At 40.2% G+C, this 25,504-nt stretch overlaps 1 protein-coding gene across 3 annotated transcripts; it reads left to right on the forward strand.

Annotated features, from left to right (window-relative positions):
- The first annotated feature begins 152 nt into the window (after window positions 1-152).
- Window positions 153-25,430, forward strand: LOC102150815 (zinc finger protein 665-like). 3 transcript variants are annotated; one of them, XM_070224815.1, is made up of 4 exons: window positions 153-224; window positions 9,823-10,058; window positions 15,006-15,132; window positions 20,298-25,430. In XM_070224815.1, the coding sequence occupies exons 2-4, from the start codon at window positions 10,044-10,046 to the stop codon at window positions 22,619-22,621; spliced, it is 2,466 nt and encodes an 821-aa protein (XP_070080916.1). In that variant the 5' UTR covers window positions 153-224; window positions 9,823-10,043; the 3' UTR covers window positions 22,622-25,430. The 3 variants fall into 3 exon arrangements, with proteins under 3 accessions (XP_070080916.1, XP_014585765.3, XP_070080914.1); XM_014730279.3 differs by having other exon boundaries at window positions 159-224; window positions 9,972-10,058; XM_070224813.1 differs by lacking the exons at window positions 153-224; window positions 9,823-10,058 and having other exon boundaries at window positions 14,973-15,132.
- Window positions 25,431-25,504: the final 74 nt, after the last annotated feature.

Genomic DNA, 25,504 nt, shown 5'->3' on the forward strand with positions numbered 1-25,504 from the left:
GACGCACAGGCCCCGCCCCTGAAGCCCCGCGTGCTCCGCCCACAAGGCCCCGCCTCAACCACTCCCGGTCGCGGCGCAGGCCACGCCTCTCTCCGCGCCCCGCCCCCTGACGGTCGCGCCCCGCCCAGGCCCCGCCCCCGGCCCGCCCCGCTTCTTCCGCGCGCGCGCGCAGTTTCCCGCAGACCCGGAAGCGGGAGAGCGGAGCGAAGGTCACTCTGTGGAGCGTGAGTTTCTGTCTTTCCAGTTTAACCCTGGGTTTCGCAGTCCTCTCTCCTCCACACCTGGGGTCTCGGGGTCGCTGCGGACCTTAAAATCTCTACACCCGCCTCTCCACCTCAAGTAAATTCAGACGTCGCCGTGAGAGGCTGGGGGGAGGCGGGGAGCTCTTCTCTTTCGGTTTAAAGCCCCTGAGGCTCGTCCGTCCTTTCTGCCCTCGGTCCACGTAGACACCGCCTTTCGTGTCTTTTTCCTGCTTTTAAATCCCTGTTCTGACCTGTCCGCCCGCCCCGCGCCCTGTACAGTCCTCTTTCGCGAGGTGCGTGTATTCCCTTCGCGTCCCCCAAGCCTCGTCCTTCTCGGCCCCTGGGGGCAGCGCTGGCCGCCCAGCTCCGGGAGAGGCCCCGCCGTGTCCCGGGTCCTGGGATTCTGGAGACCCCACGCTTCTCTTGAGACACCCTCCCCGCCCCCTCCTTGTTTCCTCCTCCAGCGGGTGCGTCTGCTCCCCAGGCCTCTTCTTCCTAGTCACCCCTTCCCCTGACCCCGCGTTGGGGAAGGTGACCTGGGCCTGCTGTTTGACACCCAGTGTTCTTCCGTCCTAAATTCCACTCCAATGGAAAACGTGCTCTTCTGGGAGGCGAGCGTCATATTCCTTCGCCATCCCTGTGAATTTCTGGGCGAGGGACATCTGGAGAAATCGAGACAGAGAGGGGCTGAGACAGAAATAGAACTGAGAAGGAGAAAAGAATGAGTGAGAAGAGATGTCAGCTAGAGGATGGGTGAGGGCCTTGCAAAAGGACAGTGAAAGGAGAGTGAAAGAGAGTAAACGGAGAAAGTAGCAGGTGGATAAAATAGAGAAGTTAGAGAAAAGCGGATCACCAGGGTGATGAAGGTGAGGAAGATAGGAGAGGGGCCCTTGATGAGCGGTAGGCGCGGGGACAACAGGGGTGAGGTACTTCAGACAGAGGGCCAGGAAGAGATGATAAAAGAGTTGGAGCTATGGCTGACAGAGCCACCTGGTGCTAGGACAGAAAGGACCAGAGGTGACAAGGAGAGCAGAATAGCAGAGCAGAAAGTATAGCCACCTGGGGGTGCCAGAGAGTGAAGACCAAAGGAGAGTAACAGGGAAAGAACTGGGAGAGCAGAGAGGGAGCAGGGATGGGGGAAGAAACAGGCAGAAATACATGGAGATTTAAAACAATCAGAAAAGTTTGGGAGAAAGAGCAAGAAGAGGGGAAACAGGTTGCAGAGTGGGGCGGACCAGATGTGAAGGAAGGAATACAGAGAAGAGCAGAAAGAGCAGGAGAGTAGAGAATAAAAAAAGACAGAAAGAGAGTGAAGAGAAAGAAATGAGGAAATAGATATACAGAATGAGAGAGGAAAACACATCGTAGTGAAGAGATGGGACCCATATCCAGATGAGTTGATTAGATATGATTGATTAACTTGTGATATATTGGTTCATGACTTTATAATCTAAGAATTTAAAATTTTGCCTAAATTATGTAAATGAGGATGAGAGTTGCACAATTCCTCTCTGTAAAGCTTGCATATTTTATAGTTATTAGTATCAGAAGATAACTTCCCTTTGCAATCCCTATTCAGCCAGAGGGCAATGACTTAACTGAGTCAGCTGCGGGTCACCCTCTACCCTTTGCCTGGGATGGGGGAGGGTGTGTGTGTTTGGTGGAGGGGAGTGGAACAAGAAAAGACTCTGTCACTATTTGGTGACATATACATTTAATTCATTAGTCTTTTTGTAGCTTGAGATAAATCTTAGTTCGTTCCATTTCTGCTTTCCTACAAATAATAACTTCTGAAATAAGCTTTGGTGGCCTCCTGTAATCAACTCATCATTCTTTTCTAAATATGATAGACTCTCAATATTTTTTACTTTGACACTAGAATTATTTAGCTTTAAAAAAATTAAAAATTGTTTCCCTTTTAAATTTTTCCTGGTTTAAATTTCTCCTCTTTATCTTCTATATTGGAAATGTTCTTTGGTAACTAGTGAATAATTTTAGACTATTTCAATGAGGACTTGGTAATGATGTCAATGATCTTTTATCTTAACGGTCAAAACCTAGTTTAACCAGTCTAATATTCAGTTTTCTTCCCTTTATGTGATCTGTTAAAATAGTGAGCTGTGAGCTACCAAGTAGATGTTCCCCTCAAGTGCCTCTTGTCTGCTCTCTGCAAATGTTGAAGGATGGCTGGATTGAGTTGGAACCTTTTTCCAAAAGAGCGTATCTATTTGTGATGGAGAAAGTTGCTCAAAAAAACAAAACCCTCAATAAAGGTGAAATTAAAATTAAAAGAATTGCTCAGAGCTTATTTCTACACCTGACCCTTTTTCAGCGTTTTCCACACTAATAGTTATGTTTTTGCAATTCTGTATTTTAAAAATATTTTAGTGTGATTTTCTGGAACAGAGGAATTAAGAGCTTGGTATCAGTGTGATCAGACCTTGAAAGAGAAGTTTCCTTAGCTCAGGCATGTGAAAGATGGCCCTGGTATTTTAAATAGAAAGATGATAAGGACAACCTGCCCACTGGTCCATCCAGCCACCATTTCAGAATTCAGGTACAGCTACTTCTGTTCACTCAACTCAGACCTTGGAAACGTCTCCCTCTCTGGACCTCAGTGAACCCATGTGTAACATGAAGATGAGAGACTAGACCAGAAGCTCTGAGTCTGAGCAACACTCATCTCTGAAATGATTGGGCAAATTGAGTGTGTGGCCGTTCTTCTTGGAGAGAGTGCCCAGTTGTAATTAGAATTGTAAATAGGTCCTACTCCTCCAAAAATGAAAAACCAAAACACCAGCATGAAGTCCGGGACATAGGCTCAGAATTAGGGAGACCATTGTGACCTGTCTTTCTCAGCATTAAGGGTAAACTTGAAGGGAGATTGTCACTCCTTGGCCTCTGCTGGCTCCTCACTGTGGCTACACAGCCCTGTATCACCAGGACGCCTGCTAGGGTCTCCAGCCTCATCCTGGGAGCTTACCGTCTTCTCATGGCTCACTCTGCCCCAGTCACGTTTGCCATTTCTCTGTTCCCTAACACCACACCTTTTCTGTCTCAGATCTTCGTTCCTGCTCTTACCCTCTGTCCCTGAATCGTCTTGGCTCTGACCCTTTCTTCCCCTTCAGGTCTAGGCTCAGAGATGTTTCCCCACCCCCTCCCACCCACCATCTAAAGCTCCGTTGACCCGTCAATCTCTGTCACCTTACTCAAGTTTTCCTGCCTCCATATCAATCACCTACATCTAAACTGTCCTTCTCTATAGATTATTTTGAGTCTTTCCTGTTTTCCCTCCATTGGAGGGCGCACAGTCTCTGTCTCCTTCCCAGGACGGCTGTGGCACTTTACTTTTGGGTTGTGTTTACACAACAGGGGCTGTGGTTTGGGCTGAGTCCGCCTCAGGAAGACCTCGAGGCTAGGGCAGGTGATGAGGATGATTCCCTTATTTGTTCTGGAAATTGCATCGCTAATTGATATAAACCTCCTGTGGCTACTTATTTGCTCAAAATAAGAGCAAAAAGATGTACTGAAGCCTGAAAAGCTCTCCAGAACTGGTGTCCTCACACAGTCGGCTGAGATATCTCCATATTTAGCCTGCTGTGTCCTGCTCCCCTGTACCTCCCAGATCTTCCAGGCTCTGCACGTCCAGGCACCAGTTGCCGTCTTGGGCAGGAGCTTTACCTTCCAGCAATTCATCTGCTCTGAATAAGGGATAATGATTTCACTTTGGTAAGGATGGGGAGAAGGTCAGGAGCCTAAGGGGGTGTCAAAGAGGCCCCCATTAAAGAGCTAGGTTGTCTTGAAATTTGCTGTGAGTGGGGAGAACAGGAAACAGTGAGATCTGGGGCCTCGCTTTATTTGTGGCGTCCTCACTGAAGTCAATCCAACTAGTCCACAAATGCCTTTAAAACTGGACTCCACAATCTCCCCATTTGCTGGCAAGTTTTACAGGAAGGCCAACTTCTTGATCTCCACACTGAAGGCCCAGTGTCGTTCCATTTGCAGCTTGTGTCCATTCCTCTTGCAATGCCTGGTGCCTCTGTCCCTTTGCCTTTTAGCCCCATTTGCTCATGCATGCATGGAGAAGAAGTAGAAAAATGGGGAACACTGGACAGGAGCAGGAGGGTTGTGGAAGCAAGTGTGGGCCTCTAGATGAGCCCAGTGAATGGTGTGTGCACCTGTCCCAAGCATAGTTGTGTGATCAAGGGGTATGGGGAACAGTTGGAAAGGGACGTCTCAGGCCAGGCTGGAACACCTGGAAGTGGGTTTATGGGTAGTTGTGGGGCTGAATGGATTGGTTTGGGGTGCCACAGTATCTTAGCTCAGGTTCCCTGGGACAAGGATGCTGAGACTGAGGTTTGCATGCATGGGTTTAATTGGGAAACTCATGATCACACCTGAGAAGGAATGAAGGCAGTGGAATTAGGCAGAGAGAAATATTATCCTGCATTGTAGTTAGAACCAAGGCCTGAGCTGAGCCCACACGGAGCTCTGGCTGCAAGAGAATGGGTTCCTTGGTCCTGAGGGGTGGATCCAGGGGGTGCCCCACAGCATCTACTCCACAGGGTGACTTCTCTGGGGTCTTTGGGGAGAGCAAGAATCATCGTGCAACCCACAGAGTAACTGTAGGGAAAATCAGGGATCCTTTTATAGGTTACCTTTGGTATTTTGGAGTATTTTGAGTTTCAAGTGAAGAAAGTTTCAGATACATTTTGGAAAATACAAAAGAGAATTTGGAGTGTTTCCTTGGAAGATGTTGGGGTATCGTTGGAACATTTGCATCACTGCGGACATCTCTCTTTTATTAGTAGATTTTGGAGGTGACCGTGTTGGGCTGGGGTCATTGTGAATGAAAATATAGTGTCTTGGATCTGATGGGTCCTTGGATGTCTTCATGTGGATTATTCCATCATGAATGCATGAGTTATTAGGGTTTGGAATGTTTTCTGGGATTTCATAGCAGTATGGGGGGATCATTAAGGAGTGTCTGGGGAATGTATTGAACCCCTGGGTTTGTTTGAGTCCAGATGGGAAACAGTGGGTCCTAAGCCTCAGATGGCAGAAGGTTTTCATTAGGGAGGGCCTGCTGGGGGTGGGTTTATGGGTACAACTTGAGAGGGGCTACAGGGGCCTGTGACTTAGGGAAAGGTTGTTCCAAGAATCAGAGAGCCATCAGCACCACAGGGACCTACAGCACCGTAGCTTGTCTTTGGGAAGATGCAGCTGCCACTTTCTTACTGCTAGGCCTGCCATGGTTACTCTACTGTCCTCTCCCTGCCTGTCCCAAAACACACACATGTGCAGGTGCACACACACACTCACAGTGCAAGGTAGCTGGTGAGCTGAGGGGCAAGATGTTTTAAACTAAAGGTGGAACAAGGATGTGTCCCTAATAGGAGAGCTACTATGTTCTAGAATGGGAATTTGGGGACAAGAAGGGGATCACTGTTTGGAGACTTAGAGCCCTAGTAATGGCAAGGAGACTCAGGAACTGGATCATCCTCCCTGGGTGGGCCCATGCTCAGCAATTATTAGAATAGAATGGGACGAACTAATGGGGTCACATTCAGAGAAAGGATCTTGTCTTTCTGACCAACACACTCTCACCCTATGTAAACACTTCTCCCTTTCTCCATTGTCTTCTCTAGAATGGCAGAGCTGGTGCTTCCCCAGGTAGGTGACTTGAGTAGGAAAAGTGGTTTGTCTGTTGGTGCCTCTCCTGTGTCCTCTCCCTCATCTTCCAGCTTCCCCTCTACTGTTTGTTCAGACAGACACTTCCTGTTGTTCTTTTACGGCTGCTTTGCACAATCCCAACACCCAGTCAAGTCAGGATTTGAGGCTATGAATTTTTAAGTCATTGTCATTGAAAAGTGAGAAATCTTAGACAATAGGAACTTGTCTCCATCAATGGGTCTAGGCAGCCAGGAAACCTCTTCTCTTTCTGCTGAATTTAGGCTCTTTTATTGCCGAAGTAGGGATGCTCAGCCTCAGGCAGCTACCCCATGGGTCAGCTCACCATGCTTCTAGTTGTACTTACTCTTTCCCTTCATACCTGTTGAGGGCAAGGACAATGGTCTGGGTGAAGGACCCTTGGCTCTACTCTCTGCTGCTGCTTCTGGTCACCTCCCTTCTCACTCGTTCCAGGGCAAAGGACCCCTGCACACATCAGTCCCCCAAAGTGAAGACTTTGCGAGAGGGTGTGCTAGTTAAACTTTGTGTCCTTCTTGTTCATTCATTTATTCACTGCATATGGAATATATACTATATTCCAGTCTTTTTTTTTTTGTCTTCACCGGGGATAAAATGATAAACCAACGGAATATGCTCCCCTGCCTCATCCAGGTTGTTTTTAAATGATGGAGACAAACCCACCCTTTCAGTTACTTACAGCCGTGCAATTCAAATGCCCCAAAGCAAAGGACTGATGTTCATTCTTCCACAGGCCCCCTACTTCCTTGCTGTTCCCTGACATCATCATCACATCCGACTCTGCCTCCTCTGCGTCTCTCCCCATGTGGCTGATCATAGCAGGAGAAAACATACACCCTAAATGACTGGTGTCACTTCAAATTCCTGGCCCTGCTCCTCTTGCATTTCTCTATTGGTCTATCCATCTCTCTCCTCTGGAGCCCCTCAGAAGTCCAACTCATCCTCTTCCATCTTTTTTCTCAAAGACCTTGTTTCTTCTTCATTGAGCCCCTGGAGCAAAGGGAAGAGATCTTCTCCCTTCCATGCTCACCCCCCTGCCTCAGAATGTGGGCTCTCTACTCAGTATTGACCAGGAATGGTCTGTCCCTGCTCCTGGCCATTGCTGACCCTGCAGTTGGGCCCCGGTTGCCAGCCCCGCTCACAGTGTCAGGACAGCATGGCATCCTTCCTCCACTGCATTGCATATTTTTACTTTTTGAGATTTATTTTTATCATCATACACACATGGTAGTATTGTCTGTCTTACACATAAACATTGGTATTTTCTATCACACGCAGATACACACACCCCAAAACCTTTCTATACACTCTACCATCTTTAAAAGAAAACCTTCTCAATTAACTACATTTCTCCCCAAATACCCTTTTTTATGCTTCATTTCAGAGCACAATACACTAAAAATTTGCGTATACTGTCTTCAATTCTTGCCTCCAATTCTCATTTGAACCCCATCCAATTAAGCTTTCACATGCACCATTCCTCTTGACACTTTCTTTCCTAGAGTCACCAATGACCCCCTCATTTCTCAATCCAATAATTTATTTCCTCTTCTCATCTGACTTGTCGTACTAGCAGCCTGTTGCCCAGTTGATCGCTCCCTCTTCCTTGAAAGGCTGATTTTCTTGACTTTGAGGACATCCCATTAACCTTTAAAAATCTATTTGCTTCAATTTTCTTCTCGCCTCCCTGTTCTCTTCTCAGTTTCCTCTGATGGATTTTCCTGAAATCCCTGGTCTCTGAATGTGGGAGTGAAGGCTTAGTCCTTGAACAACTTCTCTTTGTCTACACCCACTGCCTTTCCTCATCATCTCATCGCGTGACTTTCAACACCAGCTACATGTCTCCCCTTTTCTCCTGTCAAGACGAGATCTCTCCTGTGAAGTCTAGTGTCCTGTTTCTAGACATTTCTGCTGGGACATCTAACAGGCCTCTCCACCTTAATATGTCTAGAACTGGCTTCTTGACCTCCCACAATCATGTTCCCCCTGCAGTCTTCCACATCTTGGTTAAGGGTGACCCTGTACTTCCTGGGGCTTAGATGACCATTTTAGCATATATATAAAATATGTAAGATATTACATTATTTGTATGTGTTTTAATAATTAGATAAAGAAAAAGTTAGATGTTTACTTAAAATGAGTGAAGTAATACATGGTTTCTAAAATTCTTTTGAGATACAGAAGAAAAATGTTTGAAGACCAAGCCCCTTCCTCATCAGCTTCCCCCAGTGCCCCTCTGGCCTCCTCTCCTGCTTGTCTCCTCCTCCTCACCCTGCTCCTGCCATACAGGTCTCCTTCCTTTTCCTGGGGCCAAGGTTGCTACTGCCTCAGCGTGCTGACAGAGTCTGTCCCTCTACCTAGAACTGTCTGGCTCCTCAGATGCAGGTGGCAAACATCCTCTCTCCTCCAAGTCCTTGTTCTGATATCACCTCATTGGAGCCTTCTCTGACCCCCCTCCCATTTAACATGTCAGGCACACCCTTACCCCCACTTCTGGTCCATATTGCCTGCTTTGCATGTTTGTTTCTTTTCCTTCTCTTTCCACTGTGTGGCTACTGGAGACAAAGCTTCAAAGGGAAAACAGTGACAGAAGGTAGGAGATGTCACACCTATTAGGATAGCTATTAGCAAAATGACCAAGAAATAACAAGAGTTGATGAAGATGTGTAGAAACGGGAACCCTTGTGTACTATTGCTGGGAATGTAAATTGGTACAGCCATTATGGAAAACAGTAAAGAGGTTCCTCAAAAAGTTAAAAATAGAACTATCTTATGATCCAGCAATCCCGCTTCTGGCTATATATCCAAAGGAGATGAAATTAGTATCTTGAAGAGATGTCTGCACTCCCATGTCTCTATTGCATTATTCACTACAACCAAGATATGGAAAAACCTAAATGTCCTTTGACAGATGAAAGCATAAGGAAAATGTGGTACATATATACAGTGAAATATTATTCAGCCATGAAAAAGAAGGAAGTCTTGCCCTTTGTGATGCCATGGATGAACTTGAAGGACTTTAGGCTAAATGAAATAAGCCAGATAGGGAAACACAAATACTGTATGATCTCACTTATATGTGGAATCTAAAAATGTCAAACTTATAGAAACAGAGTAGAGTGGTTGGGAATAGGGACTGGGAAGTAGGGAAAAATAGGGAGATGTAGGCCAAAGGGTACAAATTTTCAGTTGTAAAATGATGAAGTTTTGGGGATCTGATGTACAGCACCGTGACTATAGTTAATAATACTGTATTAGATACTCAAAATTTGCTGAGGATAAATCTGTCACCACACAGATACAAAAAATGGTAATTGTGAGGTGATGAATATATTAACTTCATGGTAATTGCTATTTCACATTGTATATGTATTTCAAATGATTACATTGTACACCTGAAATATACACAGTTGTCATTTGTCACTTACCTCAATAAAGCTGGAAAAGAAAAAGAAAGTGGGACATGTGCTGGGCTTGCCTCCTCTGAGTGGTGCTCATCCTGGCCTCACATTAGACTGCTGAGGCATTTTGCAAATACATCTCTTATGCCTTCTGACCAGAGATTCTCCTGCAAATAGTTGGAGTGAGGCCCAGCCTCACTCATATTTAAAGTGCCCCATGTCATTCTAACCTGTATCCAGTGTCAAGCACCAAGGCTCTGAGTCCTCCTTTCCTGAGGGCTGAGATCTGGGCTGAGGGTGAGGGGGCTCTGCTCTGCATGGAGTTTGATCAGGGCCAGGTCTGTGACCTGAAGGGAGGTGTCTGGTCCAGCTGAGGTTCCCACTGCTGCAGCTTATGTGTGGGATTCACCAGGAGGGGAGTGAGTTCTGAAGAAAGTGGTAGAAAAACTCACTTGTTGGTCTCTGTGTAGGAGTTTACTGTCCCTGAATCCCTCCTGTGGCAGTGGCAGCAGATGACCTGTTTTTCCACATGATGACGTCTTCCCTGTTTGTGTGGTTGTGGCACAGGAAGAGGGTATGTTGATTCTAACCATTCAACAGCATATTTTCAACTTTCAAGAGCTCTAAAGACTCATGTTGCCTGAGGAAGAAGCCCGTAAAAGGAGGAAGAGGAAAGAAAAAGGAGTCAGAAATGGATCCTTCTCAGGTAAAATCATGTTCTTGCTTGATTATTCCGTCCTTCCTGAAATGTCCTTTGGATTTGCTAATCTCTGACTCTGAAGTGTCCTGCCTGACGTGTTCCTTCACAGTCACCCAGGGCCTTCCGTCACTCCTCTCATCTCCACTCAGATTTCATCTCACCTTGACCCAGTGACATGGAACTTAGGAAGAGGCTCCAGTGGGCATCATCCGGGGCAGGGCTTCACATCCATGGATTGGAGATGGGTGTGGGCCCTGTAGTGTCAGTGCAGTTGGGCAGCAGGGCTTGTTTAAGGGTCACATTTGGATGCACTGACAGCTCTCTGTAGACCAGGATGAAAGAAGTTGCACATGGAAGTCATGTATTAATGTGCACAAATATCTGGTAAATTCTGGAAAGGGAGATCAATAAGGGGAAACCTGTTCTGCCTGTTTTTAGAATACATTTGAAGCTAAATGAATGAGTCACTGACTTCAAAATCTTAATGATTAGGAATGCAAAGTTCTGAAACAGACATGCATGATAGAAGGTCTTTTATTCCATCATCGATTTTAAAATACAAAATCAACCTAAATGTCTAACATTTGGAGACTCTTTAAATTATTTTCATCACATCTGTTCCTGGGGGGGTGGGGTGTTTTTTCACTCTGTTGATTGTATCCTTTGACACGCAGAAGTTTTTACATTGGATGCAGGTCAGGTTCCAGATTCATTCCTTTGTGTGTAGATACCCAGTTTTCTCAGCACCATTTGCTGACTGTCCTTTCCCCATTGTGTCGTCTTGGCAGCCTTGTCAAAAATCATTTGGCATATGTGCAGGGGTTTATATCTTAGCGTTCTATTCTGTTCTGTTGGTTTATATATGTGTTTATGCCAGTACCACACCATCTTGATCACTCTTGCTTTGTAATATGTTTTGAAATCTAAAAAAGGGAGGCCTCCAACTTTCTTCTTCATCGGGTGTTTTGGCTATTTGGGGTCCCTTTCAGATTCCATATAAATTTAGCATTTTTTTTCTATTTCTGCAAAAATTGCCTTTGAGATTTTATTAGGGATTCCATTGAATCTGTAGAACACTTTGATAGTATGGACATTTTAACAATGTTAAGTCTTCCAGTCCATGAGGATGGGATGTTGTATTAGTTATTTGTGTCTTTTTAAATTTCTTTTAGCAGCATTTTGTGGTTTTCAGTGTACAAGTCTTTCACCCCCTTGGCTAAGTTCATTCTTAAGTATTTCATTCCTTTTGATGCTATGTTAAACAGGATTATTTTCTTAATTTCCTTTTCAGACTGTTCATTGTTAGTGCATAGAAATGCAACTGATTTTTGTGTCCTAATTTTGTATCCTGCCACTTTTCTAAAATTGTGTTTTCGTTGTAACAGTTGTTTTGTGTTTCTATATATAAGATCTTGTCATCTTAAGAAAAGATCATTTTACTTCTCCAATTTGGATGACTTTTATTTCTATTTCTTGTCTAATTGCTTGGGCTAGGATTTCCAATACTTTACTGAATGGTAGTTCTGAGAGTGTGCATACTTGCCTTCTTTCTTTCCTTCTTAGAGGAAAAGTTTTCAGTCTTTCACCACTAAGTATGATGTTAGCTGTGTTGGTTTCATATGTGGCTTTTATGTTGAGGTGGTTTACTGTTCCTAGTTTTTTGGGTGTTTGTATTTTGAAAGGTGGTTGAATTTTGTCAAATGCCTTTTCTGCATCAATTTAGATGATCATTTTTTTCTTTCATTCTATTAATGTGGTGTATTACATTGATTGATTTTTGTATATTGAATCAGCCTTGCCTCACAGGAATATATTCCACTTAGTCATGATGTATAATAATTTTAATATGCTGTTGAATTTCATTTGCTAGTATTTTGTTAAGGATTTTTTCATCAGTATTTTTCAGGGATATTCGTCTTTCCTTCTTGTCTCTTTCTCTGAGTTTGGTATCAGAATCATGCAAGCTCCATAGAAAGAGTTTGCAAGTTTTGGAAGATTTTTAGCAGGATTAGTATTAATCCTGTAAATGTTTGGTAGAATTGTGCAGTGAAGTCATCTGGTCCTGGATTTTTCTTTGTTGGAGATTTCTGATTACTGCTAGACTCTCCTCTCTAGTTATAATTCTGTTCACATATTTTATTTCTTCATGATTAGGTCTTAGTATGTTGTGTGTTTCTAGGAATTTACCTGTATCTTCTATGTTATGTAATTTGTTGGCATAGTAAGCTCTTAAAATCGTTTTTAAAAATTTCTGTAACATCATAGTACTCTACTATAGTTTATAAAATTTCTGTAACATCAGTTGCAGTATCCCCTCTTTCATATCTGATTTTACTTATTTGAGTTTTCACTCTTTTTATTAGTTAATCTAGCTAAGGGGTTGTCAGTTTGTTACTCTTTTCAAAAAACTAAATCTTGGTTTGTTCATTTTATATTGTTTTTCTGTTTTCTATTTCACTTCTTTGTGCTCTAATCTTTCTTATTTATTTATTTATTTCTGCAAAACTTGGGTTTAGTTCTTCCCTTCCTACTTCCTTGAGGTGTGAAATGATGTTTCTGATTTGAGATCTTTCCTTTCTTTTAATGTAAGCATTTACCAATATAGACTTCCCTCTTAGTGCTGCTATCACTGCATATGAGTTTTGCTATGTTTTATTTTCATTTTCATTTTTATCCAGATACTTTTTGAATTCCCTTGTGATTTCTTCTTTGACCCATTGGATGTTTAAGAATGAGTTGCTGAATATCCACATTTTGTGGATTTTTCTCTTTTCCTTCTGCTATTTGTTTCTAGTTTTATTTCATTATGTTTAGAGAATATATTTTTTATGATACCAATCTTCTTAAATTTGTTAAGATTTGTTTTGTGACCTGACATGTGGTGTATCATGGAGACTGTTCCATGTGTGATTGAGAAGAATGTGTTTTCTGCTGTTGCTGGGTGAGTGTTCTGTATATGTCTGTTAAATCAGTTGGTCTATAGTGTTGTTCAAGTCCTTTGTTTCTTATTGATCTTCTGTTTGGTTCTTTTATCCATAACAAAAACTGGGGTATTGAAATTGTGTACTATTACTATGCTGCTGTCAACTTCTCCCTCATTTCTGTCAATGTTTGCTTCGTATGTTTGGGAGCTCTAGTGTTTGATGCGTATAGATTTATAATTATTATATCTTCCAGGTGAGTTGAACATTTTATCACTATATAATGTTCTTTGTCTCTTGTGATGGTTTATGTCGTATAATCTGTTTAGTCTGATATAATATAGCCACTCCTGCTCTCTTTAGGATCTCTTTTGCATGGACTATCTTTCCTCCTTCTTTCACTTTAGCCTTTTCTTGCCCTTAGATTTTTGAATTTTAACAGTTCCAGCTCTTTGACACTTTCTCACTCCTGTTCTGTATTTTTCTTCCTTTTCCCTCTTCTACTGGTTGGGCTCAGGCATCCTGTACAGAAGTGAATAGCAGAGTCCCTGGGCAGCCCCCTTTTCTTCACTGTAATTTCAGTTGAAATGCACCCAATGTTTTATACTAATCATGACATTTCGTGAAATGTTCTTGTTTAATAACAGTTTTTTTCTCCATTTTCCTTTTTTCATGATTTTTAATTATCCAAGAACTTTTTCAGGTATCTACTACTGTGATAATTTTTTTATCTTATTCTGTTAAATTAATATATAACACTAATAACTTTTCTAATCTTGAATCATTGTTTTATTATGGAGTAAACTCTTTAGCTTTTGTTAATGCCTAAATATCTGCATTTAAATGGATAAAATTGTATTTATATTTTTGAATATAGGTAGTTTGTAGAGATTGAAAGAAAGTATTCTATTTTTTTCACGTTTGTACAATTTTTTTACTAGCCTGCTGTAATGGTGACAAACTAAATTAAGTACAATTGATACATTTTATTGTCCCAACCATGCTGAAATACACATGAATAAAAATGATAATATGTCATCCAGAGACAGCTCTTCTCATTTCAGTTAATTTTCTTTGTTTACGTATGTGCAAGTCTGTAGTTATTAGAAAAGACATCATCATTTCATAAGTGAGTTTTATATTTTTTAGCAGTTGAAATTGTATTTTAAATATATTCTATAATGTTAAATTTTTTCTACACTATCACATTAATGATTTAAATAGTAATAATCGTAGTGTATTATGTGCATGAATGTGTGTGTCTGTATGGATATAATAACCTTTTATGCAGCTTTTTGTTTCTAACCTTGAACTTACTTCACATTTCTCAGGGAGGGAGCCCTCTATGAATGTGCTTTTAATGTTCAGCTGTTACTTAACTGTTTGATTCTTTAGGTTCAATTCTAAAACGTGACCTCCTGAGGCCAGGTGTTCGTTGTGTTATTTCTTAGCTGTTTGACCTGAGGCAAGTTTCTTAGAATGTCTGTGACAGAGTTTTCTCCTCTGTAAGATGGAAACAAGTTTTTCTCTAATGAGCTATTACATTGATAACCGGTTAATACATGTAAAGCATTTAGAGTAATGCTTAGTATATAGAAAGTGTCATTTCTCTTGTTATTATCATCACAATTTTTAGATTCTCACCTTTCTTTAGAGCCACTATGGACTTTGTCGTCTCTGAAGACACCACTCATGCTCTAAATGATCTAGATATTGAATGTCATTCAATGTGTAGATGATAATATCTAACACTTCTGTATAGACAACCCAGTATTGAATTTTTATTTGTGTATTTCATGTATTGTCAACAAAAATGAGAAATTCACACTGACTTGGAGTATATCATAATATCTTACAGAAAAGCATGAGAAATTAAAATTAGAGACACATAACTTGCTTAAAATAGCTTTATGTGGATCTGTCAAAACACATTTAACTGAATTCATCTTCACACCTCTCTCCTCTTCTCATTTTGTGTGAAGATAAGAACTCTCTTCATGACCACTTTGGTGAAATGTGTTTTTCATTTCAGAGACGGTTGACATTCAGGGACGTGGCCATCGAATTCTCTCAGGAGGAGTGGGAATGCCTGGACCCCGCTCAGAGGGCCTTGTACAGGGATGTGATGCTGGAGAACTACAGGAACCTGCTCTTCCTGGGTGAGGAGAACTTCCCTCCAGAAGTTGGGATCTATCCCTGGATATCTTTTCCTTGTCTTTTGTATGCCTCTTGGGAGCCCCTGCCTTAGTTGACTGCAATCAAAGCCCTGTTTACTTAGAAATGAAAAGCTTCACGCTACAGCATCTGGACTTTAAACTTGCCCTTTCTTCAGGTGATCTGCCACTTTATGAAACATCGGGGGTGGTTCCAGAGCTTAAGTAGGCATAAAACCTATGACAAACTTAAAATATACAATTCCCTCATTTTTACCCTTATGCTATTGATTCAGTAATTCTTGGAAGAGAGCTAGATATCTGCATATTATACTCTTCCCTATATTCATATGGATTCAAGAGTGGATAAGATTGTGAAATATTTTCTAAACCCATCTGTAATGTCCTCTTCAGCAGAACAGAGAGCTGGGCTTCTGGAAGCCACAGCATATCGTGTGCCTTTCTTCTTATGAGCAGGAATTTCTGTTTATGGTCTGATTATTATCTCCATTTTGGAGCAAGGGAAAGAGCCCTGGACTGTGGAGAGTGAAGTGAAAATAGCAAAAAACCAAATGAGTGGGAATGTACCAAAGGTGTGAATACAGCTAAGAAGAGCTCAGAAAGGGGGAGAGGAAGCTGCACCATTAATAGTGTTTGGGAAACTCTCCTCAAGTGGGAGAGTTCTATGGGAAAACAGAAGTTTAGTTTTTGTGAACTCCCAAAGAAACTTTTTCTTCTCCCCAGCTTATCACTCTGTCCTTCAGTGTGTACAATTTATCGTTTCAACCCCTAGTGGTGTAGCAGATCCAATAGAGACAAAGGCAAATTCTTCATCATGATCTGTAACACTGATCTGGCTCCTGTGAACTCCTTGGTTCCTTGACTTTGAGAAGCATGGAGTGGGCTGTTTTAAAGGGGTCTCTCTTCCCTTTGGTCTCCTCCTTCTGCACTTGATTCTATCAGATGCTCAGTTCTTGGTCCATATAGATCAGAGCTGAGGCCTCTGTAAGCCTAATCCCTGGACCTATCCCAGTTCCATCCCCATTTGCTATGCTGGGAAGACCTAATTAGAGGATGGGATAACCCTGGCTGCTCTACCATTCCATCTGATGCCCCAGAAACTACATGGAGCTTCTCAAGCCCTGTCTGCCTATTCACATCCCTCAGCGATTTCTTCTGTTGTGCTTTTGCCACACACTTCAGGGGTGTATGTAATAGGGAGGTAAATTGGATCTCCTGTAATTGTTACTTAGGAAAACTATAAAGACAGTAAACAGAGATCCTCTGTTTGATCCCCAGTCCTACACAGGTAGCATTTATCAATCTCTCAGGCTCTTAGCTTGTCATCTGTGGGTAGAGCACATGTTCCCATCTTAAGATGCTACAATATCTGACCCCATAACTTGTATTTTCTTTCTCTTCCACCTCTCTACCTAGTCTGGGAGTATAGACTCTTCCTGATTTTATGTTCTCTTAAGTTTGTATGAAATACACGTTTCTAGGGTCTGAAATGTCTTGCTATTTTTTTTCTTTAAAGATTTTATTTTTTACCTTTTTCTCCCCAAAGCCCCCCGGTACATAGTTGTATATTCTTCGTTGTGGGTCCTTCTAGTTGTGGCATGTGGGACGCTGCCTCAGTGTGGTTTGATGAGCAGTGCCATGTCCGCCCAGGATTCGAACCAATGAAACACTGGGCCGCCTGCACTGAGCGTGTGAACTTAACCACTTGGCCATGGGGCCAGCCCTGTCTTGCTATTTTTTGTTGTGTTAATCCAACTTTAGGTGCTGGGCAACTTCTGGTGGACTCTCATGGAATGGGTTTACTTGGTAACAGAAAATTCTTGAAGGAGAACACTGACTAATATGTTGCAATATTATCCTGCTGCATACAGAAGCACCACTTGAAGCCGCTCAGAGTGGTCAGCATGTCCCTGGATACCAAGATAGAATGTGTCATGAGGGCCTAAGTGATAAGTGTTTCCACTTGTCTTTCTGCTTTTGAGGAGTGTCACAAAAGCATTTCTCAAGGGCATTGTGACACTGTTGATCACATACACTAATGATCATCCCCTTTGAGCTACAATAAATGGTATAGGAATTTCTCCTGGGAAAACATTGGTCAAGTTCACATCCTCGTATCTCTGAGGCTGTCGACTAAACTATTATTCATGCCACATTTTCCATCCCGTGAGTGCCATTGTTCATCCTACTTCAACAAGTACAACTTGGAAGCATCTTATTGACGGAGCTTATGAAGTTGCACGATGCCTTCAGTAAAGTCTACTGTAATTTATTTTGTTTAAGCCACTGCTACTTTCATTTTGTGTATTTCTATGCATTATAAAGGAACTTGATTTTTATGTATTTATCAGTTCCATATTTTTGATGATGTCTTAGTATTCTTTGTTTTACATTTGCAGCATGTGGAAGGTTTGAATTGGGGAATAGATATCATTTCATATGTTTTACGTTATTTCCTCCTCTAGTGTTGAGGGTATGGCTCAGCAGCAGTTTCCCTAAATCCTATACAAAGTCCGGACTGTTTTGAAAAGATAGCTGTAATCATTCCTTCTACTTCTTTTCACTTCACTTAGTACCTAATATTAAGTTACCTTTTTCTCAGTTAAATTTATTAATTTAAATTTAAATTTAAGAAACAGTTTTTAAATTGAGAATTTTTGGTATGTTGAGAATATATATATTTTTATTATTGTCGTCTCTTCCCCAAAATACCATTAAATTGACTTGCCATGTGTTATATAAGATTCATTGCTTCTTCTATAGTATGTTTTCAGTTTTCTGTACATAATTTGTTGAGTTTTGTGTAAATTTCACTGAGATTTATTTCTGGTATAACCGTTATATTCTAATAATTACTTTCCCTGTCTAGATTATCGTGTCTATGTTGGTACACTGAATGAATACTTAAATATCTCATCGCATTTTACAGGAAACTTAGGCCATTTCTTGCACTTTATGGGGTTTGTCTCCACTGTTGTCTCTGACAGCTGTATTTTCTGCAGAATTTCTAAAGTTCTGGAAATTGCATTCTTGAGTGAACACAGGACAACAGTCTTGTTCCCTGGCTTTCTTTCTATCTGAACTTCATATAGAGTGCACCTGGTCCCTGTTGTCCCAGTTACGTGTGTTGTCCTGTTCTCTAGCTCTTGTTTGCTGTCTGGGTTGCTCACCACCTCTCTGCGTATCCCTCCTCCATGGGTCTCCATGCCACTGCCAGAAAATGTTTCTGCACATACCTGCTGCTACTTACAGTGCCCTCTAATACAAGTCCTTCCCTACCGTGTGTCGCCTATTATTTTCAAAAGGTTACCTATGTTCTTCTCATATTTATGAAGTCTTAATTTATTAATTTTGGATAAGTGAGCATTGTTTCATTGATTCACAATAACAACTATATATCTACTAATACATACAGTAGGAGCACCCGTCACCTCATGTCTTTTTTTATTTTTAATTTCCTATAAAATTTATTGCAGGTTATGTTATGAAAACAAAAGTGGATCATTTTTAATATGTCACATTTGTTTATGAATTTAAAAATCTATGACCCCTCATCACACAAAAAGATAATTCTAAATCTACTTTGAAAATTGATTCAATCAAGAAGTATCTATTTGGAGTGTACGTACTTACTATCGCATTGTACCAAAGATAAGGCTGCTGTCCTCACAGATCATATGGATCAACCATAGCATAGTGAATGTTCTAATATTTTGAGAAATATTGGAAACTAACAGATTTCTCTAGACATTGTTTATCTTGTTCTTCCAGGAGACTTGTAGTTCCAGATGAGATTAGTTTGGAAAAAGGGCTTGTTTAGTCCAGAAAATCTTTAGAGTCTGATGTAGTTCTGGGCTAATTAGAGACTAAGTAATCTTTATCAGGAGAAGTAGGCTTGGAAATCAAGCAGTCTTATTTTGAATTAGCATGTTTTACTCAAAGGTATGGAATTGTATTCTGTCAAATAACTTTCATAACATTTACCATCATTTGAGCTTAGCAAATTAATTTCTACCATATTTTTTTATTGTTTGAAGATAGATTCCATTGATTACCATGAGTATTTAAACTCACTTGATTTCTCCCTATTTTTCCCTCTCCCCAGCTTCTGGCATGCTCCATTCTACTTTCCATTTCTAGGAATTTTACTATTTTAGATGCCTCACATAAGTAGTATCATACAGCATTTGTCTTTTTTGTGACTGGCTAATTTCATTTAGTATAATGTCTTCAAAGTTCATCCATGTTGTAGCAAATGACAGGATTTGTGTCTTTTTTTAAGGCTGAATAAATTCCATTGTGCATGTATATTACATTTTGTTTGTGCATTCATCCATCAGTGGACATTCAGTTGCTTCTGCCTCTTGGCTGGTATGAATGATGCTTCTGTGGACATGGGTATGGAAATATATCTTTGAGATCCTGCCTTCAGTTTTTTTGTATGTATGCCCAGAAGCGGAATTGCTGGATTATATGATGTCTTAGTTCAGCTTCTATACCAAAGTTCCATAGACTGAGTGAGTTATTAGCAACAGAAATTAATGTTGTAAAATGCGTATTCTTCATGGGTAGCTTTATAAAAAATATTTAGAAAAGTATTTTATTTTTAAACATTGTTTTGTTGAATTCTTAATTTTTCAATGCTGTATTTGTTGGCAGTTCAAAATTGACATTTATTTAGATCATTCATTAGATCATTTATCTAGATCATTCATTTGGATTATTTATCATTGCAATAAATTGTTTATTCTTTAGCTTTTTTTATGTACAATAAGTAAGCACACTATAATATTTCTTTCTCCTACCTTATGAGATAGCAATATGTTTACTGCCCATCGATATGTGCCTTGGGGTCATGGTGGAAAAATACTCTCTGTTTTTGAGAGCTAACATAAGGTTGCACAAGATAAGTGTTTCTGTCATAGGATGTTTGAAACTAGGCTTCCATAAAATTAATTTGAATTGTGTATGATCACTCTTTCTTTAGTAAAGAATCAATTCCTTTGGTGTTCCTAAAAATTTGAGGATGATGATTGGGAAGTTTCATAACTCTGTTCAATATAAGTATTACTTTTGGTATGTTTTCCACATGAAACATAGATTTATGGACAGTAATTAATACAACATCTCTGTTTCTTTATATCTTGTAGGTGTCTCTCCTATACATGCGACCAAGAAATTACAATCAAAGGAGAACAGTAATACAGGAGAAGTATTCCATACATTGATGTTGGGAAGACATGAAAGCCATAAAATCAAAGATCTTTACTTCAGGAAAATCCAGGAAAACATGCATGCCTTTGAGTGTCAATGGAGAAATGATGAAAGAAATTACAAAGGAGTGCCTGTAACCCATAAAAAAAATCTCACTAACAGAAGAGATCAACATGGTAGAACAGATGCGGGAAACAAGCTTTTTGAGAATAGGCTTGGATTAAGCCTTCAGGATGAACTGCAGGTATTTCAAACAGCAGGAAAAATTCATGAATGTAATCAAGTTCAGAAGTCTGTCAACAATAGCCGCTCAGTTTCACCACTTCAAATAACTCCTCCTAGTGTCCAAACCGACATTTCTGATAACTGTGGGGATGATTTTATGCATCCTTCAATACTGACACAAAACCAGAAAGCTTATAGGGAAAAACTTTACAAATGTAATGAGTGTGGCAAAACCTTTAATCAGGGCTCACACCTTACTAGACATCAGATAATCCATACAGGAGAGAAACCGTATAAATGTGATGTATGTGGCAAGGTCTTTAGTCAAAATTCAAACCTTGCAAGTCATCAGAGAATTCATACAGGAGAGAAACCTTACAGATGTAATGAGTGTGGCAAGGTCTTTAGTCAAAATTCACACCTTGCAAATCATCGGAGAATACATACTGGAGAGAAACCTTACAAGTGTAATGTGTGTGGCAAAGCCTTTAGAGTGCGTTCAAGCCTAATGAACCATCAAGCAATTCATACTGGAGAGAAACCTTACCAATGTGATGAATGCAACAAGAGTTTTTTCCAAAGTTCCAAACTTATAAAACATTACAGAATTCATAGTGGAGAGAAACCACACAAATGTAATGAATGTGGTAAAGCTTTTATCCAAAGTTCAAGCCTGGCTGACCATCAGAAGAGTCATACTGGAGAGAAACCGTACAAATGTAATGAATGTGGCAAAGCTTTTGTTTTGCGTTCAAGCCTAACTAACCATCAGATAATCCACACTGGAGAGAAATCTAACCAATGCAATGAATGTGGTAAGGCTTTTATCAAGCGTTCACACCTTAGGCATCATGAGAGAATTCATACTGGAGAGAAGCCATATAAATGTACTGAATGTGGCAAGGCCTTTAGGCAATGGTGTGACATTAGGATTCACCAAAGAATTCATGCTGGAGAGAAACCTTTCAAGTGTAGTGAGTGTGGCAAAGCCTTTACTCAGCGCTCCCACCTCACTAAACATCAGATAATCCATACTGGAGAGAAACCATATAAATGTGATATATGTGGGAAGGTCTTCAGTCAAAATTCACACCTTGCAAGTCATCGGAGAATTCATACTGGGGAGAAACCATACAAATGTAATGAGTGTGGGAAAACCTTTAGTGTGCGTTCAAGCCTAACTTACCATCAGATAATCCACACTGGAGAGAAACCTTATAAATGCAATGAATGTGGCAAGGCTTTTATCAAGCGTTCACACCTTAGGCATCATGAGAGAATTCATACTGGAGAGAAGCCATATAAATGTACTGAATGTGGCAAGACCTTTAGGCAATGGTCTGACATCACTATTCACCAAAGAATTCATGTGGGAGAGAAACCTTTTAAATGTAATGAGTGTGGCAAAGCTTTTACTCAGGGCTCACACCTCACTACACATCAGATAATCCATACTGGAGAGAAACCATATAAATGTGATGTATGTGGCAAGGTCTTCAGTCAAAATTCACACCTTGCAAGTCATCATAGAATTCATACTGGAGAGAAACCTTACAAATGTAATGAATGTGGCAGAGTCTTCAGTCAAAATTCACACCTTGTAAATCACCGGAGAATTCATACTGGAGAGAAACCTTACAAATGTAATGAATGTGGTAAATCCTTCAGTGTGTATTCAAGCCTAAGTAAACATGAGGTAATCCATACTGGTGAGAGACCTTACAAATGTAATGAATGTGGCAAGGCTTTTAGCAGGTGTTCACACCTTAGGCTTCATGAGAAAATTCATACTGGAGAGAAGCCATATAAATGTATTGAATGTGGCAAGGCCTTTAGACAATGGTCTGACCTTAGGATTCACCAAAGAATTCATTCTGGAGAGAAACCTTACAAATGCCATGAGTGTGGCAAAGCCTTTACTCGGAGCTCTCACCTCACCAATCATCAGATAATCCACACTGGAGAGAACCTTACAAATGTACTGAATGTGGCAAGGCTTTTAGGTATTGCATTAAACTCAGGGTTCACCAAATAGGTCATTCATACTTACAAACGCAATGAATTTGACAAAGTTTTTAATGAGTGCTCACTCTTTAATAGATATAAGGATATATATCCTGTAGAGAAACCATACAAATGTAAGGTATGTGGTAAGGATTTTACCCAAAGAATCAAAAGTTGGGGTACATCTTGGAGCAATACCTTACAAATGCAATGAGTGTGGAAAAATCTTTACCTTGAGTTCAAGTATTATGCAACGAGTCCATACTGAAGAGAAACCATGTAAATGTATATGGCTGAGCCTCTGTCCAGGCCTCCCAATGGACAGTAGGCATCAGAATATACATCTTTAACAGAAACCACTCAATTGTGATGTGTGTGCTAAAGCTTTTACCCAAAGATCAAAACTAGAACATCATCAGGGCTTTATACTGGAGAGCAACCTTACAAATGTAGTGAGTGTTGTAAGGCTTTTCATCAAATGTCCACACCTTTTAAGTAATGAGAGAATTCATGCAGGACGGAAACTATTCAAGTATACTGAACATGGAAATACCTTTAAGAAACAATATCTCCTCAGCATTCACCAAAGAATTCATATTGGGGAGAATCCTTAGAAATGTAATAAATTGGTAGAATTTTTGACCAATTCTCACAATGGACCATACATCCAAGAATGAATACTGGGAATAATAAGTCTCTAGTTCTCTGAGATTAACCTGAGATATTACATACTGCAGAATAATTACAAGTCAAAATACATTAAAACATAAGACATGATGTATATCATGGAGACAAGGACGTGTGGAAATGGCCCATTATCTTCAGTGTATAGAGTATTTTAGTTAATTACTTGAGTTTTCTTGAAGAGGTTACATTTCTGTTTATGACCTTCAAGGTGAAATTTGAAGTCCCTTGATCTTATCCCTTCTTTAGAGGCCTTTCATGATGGTCTTGAGGAATCAATATGATGAAAGGGCCTGCTTCATTAGGTGTGCTTCCTTCATAGCCATGTCCCATGGAAAAACAAGGACACTGAATTGTCAAATTCAATATTGTATGAATTAACATCAGGGAGGTGCAGAGAATAATGTAAAACTACAATATGTCATCATGCTTATTATGTTCAGGGCACACTTCTCTAGTCAGGCCACTGTGGGTTATAGGAATGAATGCTCTGCCAACTGACCATGAAACAGAGAAGGCCAGGACATTAAGGGACTGGACTTTTCATGGGAGGAGAGTGGTGGGTTACTAGGGACTGATTCTGCAGTAGAAATAATGCAGGGGAAATTGTAGTCACTTTCTCCATTGAATGGCAATAGCTATTGTATATCAATGATTAATAAAATTTAGTCTTGGAAATTAAAGAGAGAACAGTTATCTGAGAGGGAAGTTGAATCAAAAGAACCAGAATAGTATGTGCCTGTGTATGAGTCACGTTTAACTATTGGCAGTATCATAGGTCTCGTGTTTTAATTAATAAAATTTAATCTTTTTTTTTTTTTCCATAATCCTGAATGAATTGTTCCTTCTACCAACACAGTTTTATTCCACCTCAGTAGAATACTTTGTAACGTAAACTAACCTTGTACCATTAGGTTCTCAAGGGTGAAGGGATCTATAACAATTTTTTTCCATGATGGAATCAAACAACATGCAATTTTGACATTATATACTCTAATTTGCACTTGAGTTATTCTCTCTACACTCTGTCGGGGATATTTACGTGGCTATAAGGAAAATACCATAGCAGTGCAATTTCAGACTCTGATCCCCTAAAACCTGCCCCCCCATTGATGAACATACACCATATGGTTATATTTCTTCGTGTCCTTTTTTGTGCCCAAATAAAACCCATGACATCCACCTTTCTTCACATGAAGTGAAAATAAAATATAGTAAGCATATGACAAATAATAGGAAATGAAAGAAAATTTCAGAAATAAGGATAAAAAGAACATAATTTTTTTGTGCTTGGAGTGCTCATGAAATAATTTAAAAAGATCAATGTTCATGAGTTTCCTCATAAGAAGGAACAATATACAATAGGGACATTTTTTGTTTGATAAACTGGAAATTTCATATATTCACTCCCAAAACATTTTGTTGTTGCTAATTTGCACTTGTGGCCATCCACTGGAACAGGATGGAAACCTACCCAAAATTTGGTTTGGATATCAAGACTGATGCCATACACTAAAGTGTTATGAGAATGTCTGTTATTTAATAAAGCTTTTAAGGAGAACAGGGTAGACTTCCAAGCTTGTCAAAAAATGGCTTGACAGAACAGAAAATGGTGACTGGCTTGGTATGTTAGGTAGTTACTGGGTGGGGCTGGGGTGTGGGTACCCACTTATGGTTTGAACTTCCAACATAGCAAAGGAGGGAGCACTCAGCCTTTCTTATTAGCTTGCCCAGATAAGGAGAATAGGAAGAGGTTATAGTGAGGTTTAAAAGGTGTCAGTAGTCAAACATCAAAAAATGGAGTCAGACTCTTTAATAAAACACTGGATGTTTACTCTTGAAATTCCTAATTTCTTGGTTGGGAAACATCAATTTTTTTCATGCTGATAATTTATTATATTCCTTTTGCTGCTGCCCATATAGGTTTCATCGTAATATATGCTTGTTAAAGATGCTTTAAGATACTATTTAGATAAATTGCCTAAGATGTTTTTACACTAATGAAGCAATATTAGGAAATGTTTACTAGATAATATTACTAGAAGAGCATTTTTTCAAAGGATATTAAAATGTCAATTTCAAATGATGGTATTAACCAATATGTAACATAGTTCATTTTCAACTGTATTAAAATATCGTTTGTTTTTTAAATAAAATTTTCTTATTAGCATTTTTTCCTTCCACACATTGTGACCCAGAATATATGTTTAATTTACACATTTTCCCCATT

The sequence above is a fragment of the Equus caballus genome, chromosome 10, assembly GCF_041296265.1.
Source record: "Equus caballus isolate H_3958 breed thoroughbred chromosome 10, TB-T2T, whole genome shotgun sequence".
NCBI lineage: Eukaryota > Metazoa > Chordata > Mammalia > Perissodactyla > Equidae > Equus > Equus caballus.

What these genes read in the sequence shown, in the direction of transcription:
- LOC102150815 (XM_070224813.1), top strand. Translation starts at nt 14,988, where the DNA reads ATGTGTTTTTCATTTCAGAGACGGTTGACATTCAGGGACGTGGCCATC. An exon ending in CAGGAACCTGCTCTTCCTGG is followed by an intron (nt 15,133 to 20,297) that starts GTGAGGAGAACT and finishes TATATCTTGTAG; the next exon opens with GTGTCTCTCCTATACATGCG.